Source organism: Oculina patagonica, chromosome 2 (assembly GCF_052425735.1).
Source record: "Oculina patagonica isolate OP01 chromosome 2, crgOcupat, whole genome shotgun sequence".
NCBI classification, from domain to species: Eukaryota; Metazoa; Cnidaria; class Anthozoa; order Scleractinia; family Oculinidae; genus Oculina; species Oculina patagonica.
Genome location: NC_135759.1, coordinates 44,157,293 through 44,171,739, shown reverse-complemented (window position 1 = coordinate 44,171,739; position 14,447 = coordinate 44,157,293). Strand labels below are relative to the sequence as shown.

Sequence of the window (14,447 nt, the reverse complement as noted above, 5' to 3'; positions counted from 1 at the left end):
GGGTTCGTTTGGCCACCCAACACAAGTCTGTACGCAAGTTGAACTTGAGTCCACTTGGGTTACCGTTTGGCCTGTGCTTAACATGTACGACCGGCGGACAAGACACGTTTCAAGAAAACGAATCCGGAGTGAAAGACACTCTAAATTACCTTGAGTTGCTTTAGTTCTCGCCTGGCAATCATCCTCCGCACACACGACTGAAGGTAAATGATCGTCTTCTTGTAATTCCTGTACTTCTTTCTCGCTCTGTATTTTCGCCAACAGCGTTGAATGATCTTTGTTTTAGCTTCATACAACAGGCGCATTCGCAGCCTCCTGGCGAACATGCCACGAGTGAAGCATTGGATTGTAACCACAGCCGACCGAATGGACGTGAATTCTTTGCGGCAGACATAACCACGATAGTAGCGCTGGATTGTAATGGCGGCCTTCTTTTCTCGCAAGTCTTGAGCAAGTCTAAGATTGAAATAAATCATGAAGATCTCTGTGTTAGTTAGAGTGGTTAGGAATTTACAAAGTTGCTACTGCAACTAAAATAATATAATAAGAACTTAATAAATGTGTCAACAATCATTCTAGCTCACTGTACAGTTTGCTATTGGGGGACATCTCCTTACACCGACCTAATACGAAACCCTCAAAAATCCTAAGCCGCTGTTGATTCAAATTATGAGATGTTTTTATCTGCATTCCCAGAAACAGTTAATCTGCCTGAAGGCCTAACTCTGCCCTAAGCATTATAAGCAGACAATTAACCGAGTAACTGTCTTCCTGAATGCCTTTCCTGTAGGAGTAACAACTGATACTTTTGAAAAATTCTCCTGCATGTGCCCGAAAAGTTTCTTTTTATTCTCATTTTAGTCAGAAACCGAAAGTTACGTCAGCAATGACGTCATTAGAATACGTCATGTCGCTAAGCAACCACTCTGACGAAAATCGCGGAAAAATTCTGTTGCCTCGCCTCCTGTCCTTTAAATCAAAACTACAAACACCAACGCGCGACCGACAAAAAGATCCTCACAACAAATTAACATCACAAGGTAAGTGAATACAAACCTTCTTGCAAGATAACCTCGTACCCAAGCCTGAATGAGGATCGCAGACTGCCTCATCCTCAGGTAGAGGCGGTGCTCTCTCCAACATCGGAAATTCTTCTGAATCATTATACAACTGTCGCGAAGCTTGTCCGCTCTTAGTTTCTCCAGATATGCGACCTACAATTAAAACATCTAATTAATAACAATCTTGGAGATAAAAATCAGCAGACAGTTTACGCAACAACCCCCACTATATAAGAACGAATCTGTTTTAAAGTGGTCTATTGTTTCCAAGGAAATGTTGCTGATGGTAAGATCAACAAATACTGGGGCAATAGCTATTGACATTGGATGTCATTATGGTCTATAGCTTGTCTATAGCTTTTAATTAAGGTTCACATTGTAGGTTTTATTTACCTGACCAGCACGGAAGAAGATCTTGGTTTTACCCATCTGAAACTTGTCAGGGTCCTAAACCAAAGAGAAACAACAACTTTAGAAACACAACAAGGTTATATGCTGATGTTCCCAGTTGAAAGTTCTAAATAACATTCCAGCAAGTACCCACCCTCTAAAAAGCGCCGCCCTTGATTTTCTTCTTCCTTACACTGTTGCGCGCCGTACGTGTTAACGTTTCTCAAAATGCATACCCAAAAAATACAAAAGCGCCTGCTGCGGTAGCCTGCCACGCAGTCGTTTTTAAGGGCGATCGTGTTTCACTGGGTGAGGAGTAAAACACGATCGCTCCAAGGACTGTGTAGAAAGCTACTGCTACGCAGGCTAAAGCGGATACATTGGGCAAACCATAAATTTAATCCATAGCCTGTTCAGATGTAGGTTCCCACGTGAGGCTACACTGTATTCATAGAACGCCCTTCCTTGAAAAAAATATTAAACATAAAATGTATCTTTAAACAATGTATCAGTTTATACCTTAATGAAAGTTTTTAATATCAACTCTATCGTGGAGCGGGGCTTTCTTCTGTTAATGGCTTTAAACTTGAGCAGCATGCAGTAACGACTAAAGAACTCGTCATATCTCCACCTAGAGGGGTACCCAGCGGCGCTGATTCGTACAGTTTCCAGTACTCCGCACGCTCTGAGCTGCTGGATGGTTCTCTGAGGGTTGAACGCAAAAGGTGCTTTGCGGTCGTTTGGTTTGATGCAGCGAATGTAATGCGGAACGGTGCTGTTTAGAGTGGCCATAAGCTTGGAAAGAGATTCACGAAACTGCATGGAAAGAAGAAAAACATAGTTAGGGCAAGGCAAAAGTTCTTCACAAGCGATTCTCTGTCCAACGATTACAATACCCAGCCTTTAAGAACCGGTGTCAAGGAAATCCCCCCCCCCCCCCTCTCCCGGCCCCCACCTACATTTATTCTAGGTGCAACCCCTTTTGTTCAGACCAAAATTTCAACTATAACGCGTCTTTGTACATGTATTACAGATCATAAGACATTGCTTCTAAAACATAGTAAGACTACAATATTTGGTTACTTGTAAACAGCAAATTCCATCATTTATAACAGCCACTTTTACCACGATATAGCAAACGTGAACATAGGTATTGCAGAGTTTAAATTGCCATGTTTTTAAAAACAGAAAAAGTAAAAATGACATACAATAAAAAAAAATGGTCAAAAATACATTCAAAAGTGCACAAATTATATATTTTCTTACCCCGGATTTATCATAAGTTTCTTGTAGCAGAGTTCAATGTTGATCAGTTCGTCAGTTCTCAAAGAGAGAATACTTAATTTTACATTTGGAAGAGATGTTGGTAGAAGGTGAACAGTCAGTGGTATCATCAAAAGAGTTATTACGCACAAACCTCTGATCCAACGCTTCGCTTGGATTTAGCGACATTTTTACCAGATCTGGAGGCTGCTCTCTTACGAGGCATTAGATGAGCTTCATTCTCAGTAAACAAGTCTCCAACCATCTCATACTGCAACACAACAAAATCCGTCGTCGTAATGTTGGGACAAGTCAAGACGATTTGTAGATTTTACGGTCACTTACTAGTTGTAGAAAGAAACATGTTGCTTCCAGAACCAATACAACCTGGCTTCCGCGTTCGTCAGCGATTACTTTTTTGCCTCTAGTTCTTATTCATTATTTTACTATACACTGTCTGGTTTCCGTTAACTGCAGCAAACACGCAACCAGCACAAAATTGTAAGCAAGACACAATTGAGTTCAGTTTTTATCATTATTTGCATGGTTTAAAAAACTCTCTGATTAGCTAAACTCTAAGCACGAAGAAGGTCAACATTTGGATTACACCTTATACTTTTAAACATCTTAAACGTTATTTTTTTTAAACAGTGATCGTATTTAGTGCATGTCTTTATTCTTTATTTTGCAGAATTACTATTAATAATTCAAAATTTAAAGTTGCTGTACTTTTATATTTCACATTTTCCATGTTAATGCGTTGAAGTAAGAATAAGAAAAGTTAAATAAAGTAAGATTTATGAACAATACTCCAGTAATGTGCAAATTTTATTTTATTCGATCATCAGAGGTTATACTCTATTATATCTTTCGTTTAATAGTTTAATGAAAACTGCAGTTAACCTTGTAATTAACAAGCAGAACCTCGTTTACTTACATCATGTTTGCAATCAATAACTTGAGCCACGAGTTCAAACTGTATAAGGAACAAACAAGGTTTAGGCAAATCTGGCTTCAGGACAGTTTTATGCATTGTTTAGGACGTGCGTTTTAAGATTTCCAGTTAGTCTGTTCCAGCCGTTCAGTTTGCTGGTCTGCAGCACGAAAAAAATGGGCGAGTAGGAAAACCCAAACCCCTCGTATATGAGGCCTGAAACGAGCGCCTGAAATATTTTAATTACACTCTGCAAACACACAGGGGACTGGCTGAGTTTGCGCCTAGAGGTGCCCCTCTAAATATATGCGATACTTTGTATCTTTTTCAGAGAGAGACCTCTTCAAGTCCCTTTGCTGAGAGTTTTGACTAGTATATTTTTCTTGTCCGCTGTTTGCTAAATGTGTTTTGTTTATTACGTAAATTTGTTCCAGGGAGCAGGGAAAGCCTAGTGGCGAGAGCGCTTGCATGTCACCAATGTGGCCGGGGTGCGATTCTTGGACCCGGCGTTTAACGGGGTTGAGTTTGTTCTTTGGTTCATGTCCTTGCTCTTAGGGTTTTACTCCGGGTTAATGAAACATCATTTAAATTAAATGTGATGAATTTAGTCACAAGTAATTATGTTTTACTGTTGAATGATGGCTGATAACCGATTCAAGCTAGGAATATTGCGTTGTTTGCTAATGACTCTTAAATTAAAGAAGTTTAAATATTGACCTGCAATTGGTTTATTTATGAATTTTTCTGTGTTAGCGGTTCAGCCAAGAATTTATAAACTTACAAAAGTTGCAGATGAATTGAAATTCATTCAAATGTACTGGTGCCTAATGCAAAACTAATAAATATTATATCTCTACAGCAAAACAGCTAAACTAAAAATGAAAATAGTTAACCTTCATAGTTGTACAAAGATCGCTTCTGGAGTTTATCCCTTAGCCAAGATAAATAAAAACCAGGCTTAAACAAGAAGTTCCTCTATAAAAGGGATGGCACCTCCCACATTTCACACTTCTCGGGCGCAAAATGCAAATTTGTACTCTTTGCATTCGTGGCACGTTGTGGTGCCGAGGCAAATTTCCCTTTCGTAAACGGTCGTTGCCATTTGAAACGGTCGATGCCATTATAGAATATTCTCATTAGGTTACTAAAGTAAATGGAGATATTCATCCATTCATTCGTTCGCTTGAGGTTTTCTGCAGTTTTCTGTTTCATATTTCTCTTCCGGGCTGCCAAACAGTGTCGAGAACATAGCGATCTTATGGTATACCGAAGCTCGGATATTTCGTCAACTAGAAAACCAAAATAATTTTTGGAATCGCTTGACATTTCTAAACAAACATCTGATACTCTCAAAAAGTTTGAAAGATCCTTTCATGCGATTTGGTCCAAAGTATAAATGGCATCGACCGTTTCAAATGGCAACGACCGTTTACGAAAGGGAAATTTGCGGTGCCGAGCATCCTTCAAGCTGAACATACTTTGAAATCTCATGAAACCAATATACCGTATTTCTCCGCCCCTGCGTTTCCGTTCTTGGTCCGCGTTTGCGTGCCCGGGTGTCTCTTCTCCTCCCTGCTCCTCACCGGCCCCCTCCCTGCCCCTCGGCCCCTTCGCGGTATATGTTATTGACAAAAAATATGAAAAATAACTTCCTAACGTTTAACAGAATATTCCTAGCGAAAATGAAACACATTTTATCAGTAACAGTTGTGGAAAATACGCAGGTTGTTTGCCAGTTGTTTAAGCTTTGATGATTGACTGACAACTGGGCGTGAGAATGACCAGGCCAGTCCCCTTTTATACCAGAACTTCTTGTTTAAATATTCCTGTATTCTAATATGAAATGACTGTTTTTCCAACAAATCTCACTTACCTCACTGGCTTTAAGAATGGCCAGATGTTCCTGATTAACAACATCACGGTTTTTCTCTACAAACCCAGTGACCTCATATTCCACATCATCAGCAAAGTGGTGCACAATGAAAGCTGTTTGGGACAGGCGTGGCTTGCTGAAATGCTCCTTCTTCAGATGTTGTTTGTAGAGTTTCTGGATCCACGAACTGTCAGCTCCTCTGGGCATCTGCGATTAAAAATGTAAAACAATTTCAAAAATCTACCCTTGCATTTGCAACCATGAGAAAAAATGTTCCTTTGCTTGGGATACATTTGTATTTCTTATCTGGGTAATAAAACCTTGACATACATGTGATTATCACCCGGTAAAAATTGCCCGTTGTCTGGGTCACTGTGTTGTGCTCTTAACCAACAGATGCTGGCAGGGGAGGGGGGGGGAGGGGGGGAGGTGTTACCCATAACTCATTGGCAGCAATCATCATCGAAACTGTAAAGAAATAATTGCTTCAACACATGTTGCCCTTCTCGCCGCAGTGCAATGTTCACAAAAAATCCGACACATGCATGTAGTACATTTTAACATTTACCAACACTAAAACGGAACAGGGGTATGTATAGTACTAGAAGTCATTATGATCATAATTTCGGCTTTTTCGATGTTTTCCAACCAAATCTGGATGAGGCTTTCCATCCAGGAAAACCAGCAATTGAATTCTCAGTTCCTCCATGCTAAAGAAACCTTTTTGCATCAGCTGTGGTATTCCCTGAGGTAGCTTTGTTAACCTTTTGGCTATTTTTTGTGGAATTGTATTGGATTTTTATACAAAGCTCTAACAGGGAGTTAAACAGTTTTGGGTGCTCATTATATGGTGATAGTGAGAGTTCTGCTCGCGTGCCTGCCATTCATTGTCACAAAAGGGATTTGAACCCATGACCCCCTAAAAACCAGGCAGGGGTTCTATCCACTGAACTTCTAATGGCGAGACTTTAGTATGGTGAGCAAGGCCATAGACTGGGCTTGTGTGATGCGTCCCTGTATACTGTTAGAATCAGCAAAATCAAGAGCTTACTCATTACTGTATGGCGATTAATAAATAACGATTGTTAATTTAAAGCCCACCTCCCCACACAGCAATATCGTTTCAACTCACCTTACACTCTTCATCAAGTAAGTCAAGAATTCCCAGCTTGGCTTCAATCAGATCAATACATGGCTGGTTGTCATAAAAGTTGATGAATGACCACTCTATCTCTTCTTTTACATACTCATCTTGCTCCAGTTTGAAAACATGCTGGAAAAATTATTACACATCAAAGAAAACTTACGTTTTATTTTAAAAAAATAATATATAACAATGCTAGTATTGGAATAATATGAATAATCTTTTACAGTAGGTTGACAGTAGGCTCCTCTATAAAGATTAAAGAAATGTAAAAAATAAAAAAGTCTTGGGAAAAAAAAAACAATTAAAAAATGCTGATTGTCGGCTGACTGTCCACTGTGGGCCCACTGTCCACTGACGCGTTGCCGATGTTAAATACATTTTATTTGCCGTTTTGTGACAATGCAGTAATTACCTGTGTAAACTGCTGCTGAAGTTTTTCATTTGCATAATTGATGCAGAACTGCTCAAAACTGTTCACTTCAAATGTTTCAAACCTGAAAAAAATTGCCAGTTCTCAGTATATAGCAGTCCCTTCTAAATGCTATTTTAAACAAAGTTCAATATTCACAATAAGGTGGCGATAACAAAAATTATACTAAAACACCACAGTTGATTTGACCATATTTGACCACTACTGAATTTCCCATTCTTGCTCACCAACCCCACAGGGTCCCATTTTCGACAGAGCCAGTTGTACTTTGTGCACAATCACAAATTAAATAATAAGAATTAACAATACTATTATTCCAGAAGCGTGCTTTGGATATTGAGATGAACTAGCCATTACCAGTGCGACACACAGCATCAAGTTGGCTATAATCACAGTAACTGTAATTGTTTCCAACAAGTGAAAGTGGATTCAAACATGTCTTTGCAAAATCTATTGCTAAATATTAAAACAACCAAGAAAACACAGAAAGTGGTGCAAACTTTTCTTTGTTCCCTTGTTTTTCAAGGACCACTATCTAATAGTTCCTAAGCCAATAAGGAGAAGAATGTTTGTGGTAATTTTCTTAGTCATCATCATCATCATGAATCGTCGCCCCAGTAGGCACATAAGGCTGTTAATTTTCTTAGTGCCCTAGATTTATTCCAATACAGGGAAAACTGTATGAAATGCTGTTGTTTTAGAAAATGCATAAAGCTATGTATATGAGTACAGACCACTACACACAGTTTGGCCAAAAGGGCTACTTCAGTAAATTATTTTTTACTGTGATTCTTCAGTGGCATGGAACTAGTACATCCTACCCATAAATGTCGAGAATTCCAAGGAATGAGTTTGGTTTGAGTCCAGTAGTAAGAGAATTGTTGATACACTGAACAATCCACTTAAACAGCTGTGAATAGATGTGTTTGCAGATCGCTTCTCTTCCAGAATTGGCCTACAAGAAAGAGCATATTACAGCATGTTAATTCCATCAAGAAGAGCCATCTAGTGGAAGATCCCACTGTAAATTCCCATTTATTTTTATTTTATTTATTTTTATATTTTTACCTAGTTAAGTCTGCCTTTGAGTCTAGTGGCCCATTAGGCCAGTGTTTATCCCAATTTCCATAGCATTAAGTGACTAGAAGTATTTCTACTTTCCCCTAGATGAGATGCCAGTCCATTGCGGGGGTTACCCCAGCATTAAATTATTAAATAAATATGTGTACCCATTTATACACCTGGGTGGAGACAGGCACTGCCAGTAAAAGTACCTTGACCAAGAATGCAATGCAATGACCCTGACCAGGGTCAGTGAGCTCAGATCCCTTGATACTGAGTCCACCTGTCTCCCATGTTACCATTTCATAGGCAGCGGATCAGGTATGTGCTTGGCTTAGTGTCCAATGAGTCCCACCCCCACCCCCCACCCCCATGTTTCAAAGCGCTCCACCACCTCTGCATTTAAACTGGTATAATAATAATAATAATAATAATAATAATAATAATAATAATAATAATAATAATAATAATAATAATAATAAAATAATAATATTTATATAATAATAATAATAATAATAATAATTATATAATAGTAAGACTTTATTTAACAAGGGTAACATAGTTTACTGGTGGCCCAGTAGTTTACAATATGGCCCTCCCTAATTAATTACATATTACATACTTAACTACATATTATATAAACCTAACTACATATTATATACTTAAGTGATAAAAATGTAAACTTAATTTAATACAATGAGAACTAAAAAGTGCTGCTGATTTTAAAATGTTCTATATAAACCTAACTACATATTATATACTTAAATGATAAAAATTTAAACTTAATTTAATACAATAGGAGCTTAAAAGTGCTGCTGATTTTAAAAAGTTCTAGTCCAGCATTTTGTTTTAGTAGCATCTGGTGTAGTTTTTCTGTAAACTGTTTGGGCGATGCGGCATTACGAATGGAGACGTCAACATTGTTCCAGAGGCGGGTTGCGCTGGTGTGAAAGGTCCTGCAACCTGAAATTCTTTTGTATTTAGGGAGAACTGTTGGCATCACTAAGCAATTTGAAAGGCACTGATCATGCTTACCTCCTCAGAGTTTAGTGGTTTAATTAACACTTCTTGCACAGTGACAATTTTCCGATTGCAAAGCCACTTCTTAAATTGGCTTCTGTCTATACCCAAAAGGTCAGCTGCAACTGTGAGATGATGGTCTTTGTCCTACAAATGCCAGTAAATAAACAATAAAAAAAAAAAAAAAAAAAAAAAAATTTTTTTTTTTTCCCCCAGAAGGTTTTTAAAAAAAAAAAAAAAAAAAAAAAAAAAAATTAAAAAAAAATAAAAAAAAAAAAAAAATTAATAATTAAAAATAAATAAAAAAAATTAAAAATATAAAAAATAAATATTTTATAAATTTACTTTAAAAAAAAAAAAAAAAAAAAAAAAATTTTCGAAAAATTTTTAGAGAGCTATCCATGGAATAGGCAGGTTTCTGAGTGTCAATATATTTAATATATTTAAATAGATTATTTTTATTAATAAATAAATGTGATTTTTCAGCAAAATGATAAAGAGAAAAGACCAGAATAGGCTAGCTTCCTTTGTACAAGCCTAGCTTTCTTGAGGCCACCATGCCACTGACACACAAAAATATGTCTTATGTAATCACTAAAAAAAAAAAATATACATTACCATACACCAGAACAAAGGGCAATAGCACAGCATAAATAATGCATATGAATTCTCTATTTCTGACTACTAACAGTTTGTAACCGTTTATCTTTCATTTTTTTTGGAAGATAAACATTTTAATGATTAGTATGGAACAATCAAACAAGAACTAACATCAATTTCACTCTCTTCCTCTCCAACTGCGTGAATATAGATGTTTCCAATGTGTAGAATACCAGCTAAGATTCTGAAAATCATAAGCTGTTCATCTTCCATGATTCCCACAAGATCCATAGCTTCACGCATCTCCTCAAAATTTTCCCCATCATCAACGTCATCCACATATGGGCAATCACCTTGGTTCAAGTAGACGAAATTGTCTTGGTGTGCTGGAAAGAATGTGAACAAACAAGATCTCAAACAAAAGAAAATCTGAAGATTCACACCACATAATTGTGCAGTTAATCGCAGTTTCTACCGCACATAGCTCTCAGGAGTAAACAAGCCTATTTGAAATGACTTGGAATTTAACAATGTCAGTATGATTATTAATAGATTTTAATGCACTTAGCTTTGAGCCACCCATGTTATGGTCAATTGGCAGCTGTCAAAACAAGTTATCCGCTAACCAGTATCACATGACCATATCGCGGGCTCAGGTGTACATCTCATGAGGTCATGTGTTTTTTTAAGCTGACCGCTGACTGGGATATTGTTTTTCATTGTATCGTGGGCTCAAATCTAACTTTTTTTGTCTAGGGTAATGACAGGATTTTGTAAGCGGAATTTCAGTGATTGGAGTTGACAATCATTTATTTCGGCTATGGATACTTCTGTATTTTCAATGAGAGTACTTTCACAGCTGCAAATCTATATAAGGCTGGCTAAATCTATTTAGAAAATAGATAGGAGTCTACGGCGCTTTGAGGCTTGGCTAAAAACTATCCAAAAAAAATATTCTTTTTTTTTTCTTTTTCTCTCTCTTTTTTTATATATTTAATATAAATATTTTTTCTCCCCAAAAAAAAAAAAAAAAATTTATAAAAAAAAAAAAAAAAACCCCCTTTACCATTCCCCCCCCTTCTCAAAAAACCCCCGTTTTTTATTACAATAAAAAAAAAGAATAAGCTTCTTTATTTGTTAAATAATACATAATTATGCTATATATTACATTCAATGTGTTTACTGTACTCTTGTTAAAAAAAATGCTACACGGAAGCTGTAATTAAATTTTACAAAAAAATTGCTAGGAAGGTTGTGACTCACCCAGTCTAAGATCTTTGAGTTCTGGTAGATCACAAGCCGCACACAGCTGATAGAAGATGTGATAGTTTCTTTCATCAGGTGCTTGAAATACAACTCTGGATTTTTCCAGCAAATACGTCCTCATGTGGGCTGCAATGATGTGATAGTTCTTGTCAAAGGATATTTCCAAGTATTTTCCAAATCGACTGCTGTTATCATTTCGTATTGTCTTTGCATTCCCAATAGCCTGAAAGATGTTTTTATCAAATGAGAGAGCGTAAACAAGCGTAAACAATCATAATTTAAGCCAGAAGAACATTTCACAAAAGCAATATATGCAAGCTCACTGTTAGTTTATAAAATAAAAGTTCTCGCATGTAGCAGAGATCTAACTTATGGTCACCGATTAAAGTAGCTACCTCATATCTTCTGGCCCGAACAAAGAGTTCAGTAAGTGAGTTTCGTACATTAATTTCATAATTCCCTTTGAATTCTTATTTTCAATATAGCCAAACCATTACAGCCAAAACTGATCAACTGCGACAATTCATATAATTCTAACAAATTGTCAAACAAGAAAACTGTTGAGCATACCTCCATAATAGGATTAGATGCCAAAACCTTCTTTTCAATCTGTGTCTCTGTGGATGCTCCCCCAACTGATGCAAAGTATCTCATAGCATACTTTGCACTGACAGTCTTTCCTGCACCGCTCTCCCCACTCACAATGATTGACTGGTTCAGCCCATCTCTACAATACAAAACAAGTTGTAACATATACAGTTGACTAAATATTTCATAAAATTTCTACTTACAGTAGAGTCGTTTTTACAGGTTCATTATGAATCATAACTTGATTTTTCAGCAAATTCAAGACATTGGTTTATGAAGTCACATTTTCCAAGAAGCTAGCATATAAAAATTGCAAATTGGGATTGTAATAAACAAATTTTAAAAACTACAGAATAGAAAGAACAAAGCCTCATGCATGTCCTTGTTTGTTCCTTGTTGTTGCTTTTTAATTTTTTTCTTCAAATATACATTGTATTTTGGTGTTGAAAGTTTTTTTGTTAACCAACTCCACTTCCTAGTTAAGAGAACAAATAATAAGGCATGAAAAAGTACATTATATCTCAGAGTACAAATTATATCACAGGATATTAGTTTTGTACTCCACAAGACTGGTTTTACAGGTTCTGTGTAGTCCTCTTAATCTCAATCTCCCTGGGCACCCAAAAGGTTGTAAAAATAACGGTGGTAAGACAGCATTTTGGGAAAAGAAAACATTGGAAAATAAAGCGCCCCAAAAAAGTAAAAAAAAAAGAACAAAAAAAAAAAAAAGTAGTTAAGTGGGGGAGGTTTTTTATAAAAATGGGGGGTTTTTTTGTATTTTTTTGTTTTTAAATTTCCCCGCGCCCCCCCTTTTAAATTTTGGTCCGCGGGGGGCCCCAAAAAGGGATGGTGGAAAAAAGGGAGGGAGAAAAAAAAAAAAAAGGGGGGGAAAAAAAAACAAAAAAATTTTCCGTTTACGGTTGTTATTAAATGTTGTTTCTCTCCTGTCCTGTAAAAATTGTAGTTTAGGCATTAATTCAAACAACTCAACGCAACTTGCCTCAAGAACAGAGGTTCCCCTTAATAGCCATTGAGTTGTGTATGCTAACGCTGTACATTTTTACTTGGAAACGGACTCAACAAAATATTGCGAGACTCTTTAAAATATACAGCGATATTTTACACTTGAGATGTGATTAGCTATTCAGATTTGTATTTACCAGTAAATAATAAAAATTACCTTGCCATGGCTCTAAATGCATCCTCAGCAATAGCAAAGATATGTGGGTCCATATCACCCATGGATTGCCCACTGTACGCAGATATGATATCAGGTCCATACAGAGGAAGCTGCTGATATGGGTTGATAGCAACCAGGACAATACCTACAGTTAAAACAGAAAAGTTGTTAAAAACTGGGAGGAAAGCGCCGCCAGCCGCGGGGGGGAAGGAACAAAAAAAAAAAAAAAAAAAAAAAAAAAAAAAAAAAAAACGAAAAAAAGGGAAAAAAAACCGATTTTTTTGCCCCACCCAAAAATAAATTCACTAAATTGAACACCACTAAATATACCATCTTTATTATTTACTACACACTGTATTTCTTACTGGATGTTTCTTATATTTATAGCTTATTAAAAATGGTTATAGGACTGGGCGGAGTCCAATTCGGTCTGTAATCTTACGTCTGCCGAGTGTTTAACAAAAATTGGACAGCCCTGTAGCGGGAGACTAATTTGTTTAATCACAAGTTTGATTACAGTCAGATTTTGATGACACTCATGCCCAGCACGTGAACTTTGTAAATTATTGTTAATTATCCCTGTTACTGGACACATTGTTATTGGACACTTTAACAGCTGTGTACACTAAAATTTGGTTAAGAATAAGGCCTGCACTTATGCATGCTAAAGGAGTACAAGGAAACTCAACTTGTAGCGGTACTTGTATAAGAAAAGCAATTATGTTTACAACTCAATTCGTTTAGCTCAGTGGTTCTTAAGCCCTGGCCAAACGGTAACACAAGTGGACGCAAGTAGTTCCAAGTTCAATTTGCGTACAGACTTGCGTTTGGTGGCCAAACGGACACGAAAGTTTAGTCGCAAGTGCACGCAAGTTTGCAAAAAGTCAATTTAAATGCTACGAGGTGCAATTCAGTATTTGAAGTAAACTGCAAAAAATGCGTTGACTTGAGATGACTTGAGATTCAATTGTAGTTACCTATATTTAAAAAGGTTATCATGTTCTACTGGGACCAATCATTTTCACTTTTTTGATAACTTTATCCAGTTTTGACTGATTTGGTTGAAATGTCACAACACTTGTAACACTTTTCAAACTCTTTTTGGTTGAAAAGGTTAGGCTGTGGTAGTTTGAGATCAAATGCTTTAGACTGGTTTGTTTGGTTGAGTCAGTCTTTCACATTGGTTGATTTATACAAAAAAGTGTTCAATACTGTTAATTCAATTCAGCTGTAGTCCCAAACCAACCTAAAACAGCTGATCCCAATACAATTCAACACGATTTAAATGATACACCCAGCAAACAATATGTCAAATCTGTAAAAATAAGGACAATTTTTTTTGGTTCTTTAAAGCAATGGATTATAGGCAATCAGAAACCTGCAGTGAAATTGCCAATTTGCTGACTTATTCAAAACCCTAAATAACTAAGCTTATGTTGAAGAACCAGTTTAAACAATAAAATTAATGCATGCCAATATCCCCCAATAAATTTTACTTTTTAGCAATTTTATTAGCAGTAGTATTTTTTTGGGATGATCTGAATTCAAAAATAAAACGTTCTAGAAATAGAATTCCATTAAACTCATGTAAATACGTAACCAAATAAAAATGACAGGAATTAATCTAAATATT

General features: G+C 36.6%; 1 protein-coding gene across 1 annotated transcript in view; it reads right to left on the bottom strand.

Annotated features, from left to right (window-relative positions):
- Window positions 1-14,447, bottom strand: part of LOC144644839 (unconventional myosin-Va-like) — a 43,557-nt gene that overhangs the window by 27,834 nt on the left and 1,276 nt on the right. Inside the window, exons 5-15 of the mRNA XM_078504392.1 lie at window positions 12,815-12,959; window positions 11,617-11,773; window positions 11,044-11,269; window positions 9,952-10,166; window positions 9,196-9,327; window positions 7,920-8,053; window positions 7,081-7,162; window positions 6,654-6,794; window positions 5,522-5,728; window positions 3,652-3,690; window positions 2,869-2,985 (exon numbers count right to left, since the gene is read on the bottom strand). Coding sequence (XP_078360518.1) covers window positions 2,869-2,985; window positions 3,652-3,690; window positions 5,522-5,728; window positions 6,654-6,794; window positions 7,081-7,162; window positions 7,920-8,053; window positions 9,196-9,327; window positions 9,952-10,166; window positions 11,044-11,269; window positions 11,617-11,773; window positions 12,815-12,959 — 1,595 coding nt within the window. The remainder of the gene's footprint in view (window positions 1-2,868; window positions 2,986-3,651; window positions 3,691-5,521; window positions 5,729-6,653; window positions 6,795-7,080; window positions 7,163-7,919; window positions 8,054-9,195; window positions 9,328-9,951; window positions 10,167-11,043; window positions 11,270-11,616; window positions 11,774-12,814; window positions 12,960-14,447) is intronic.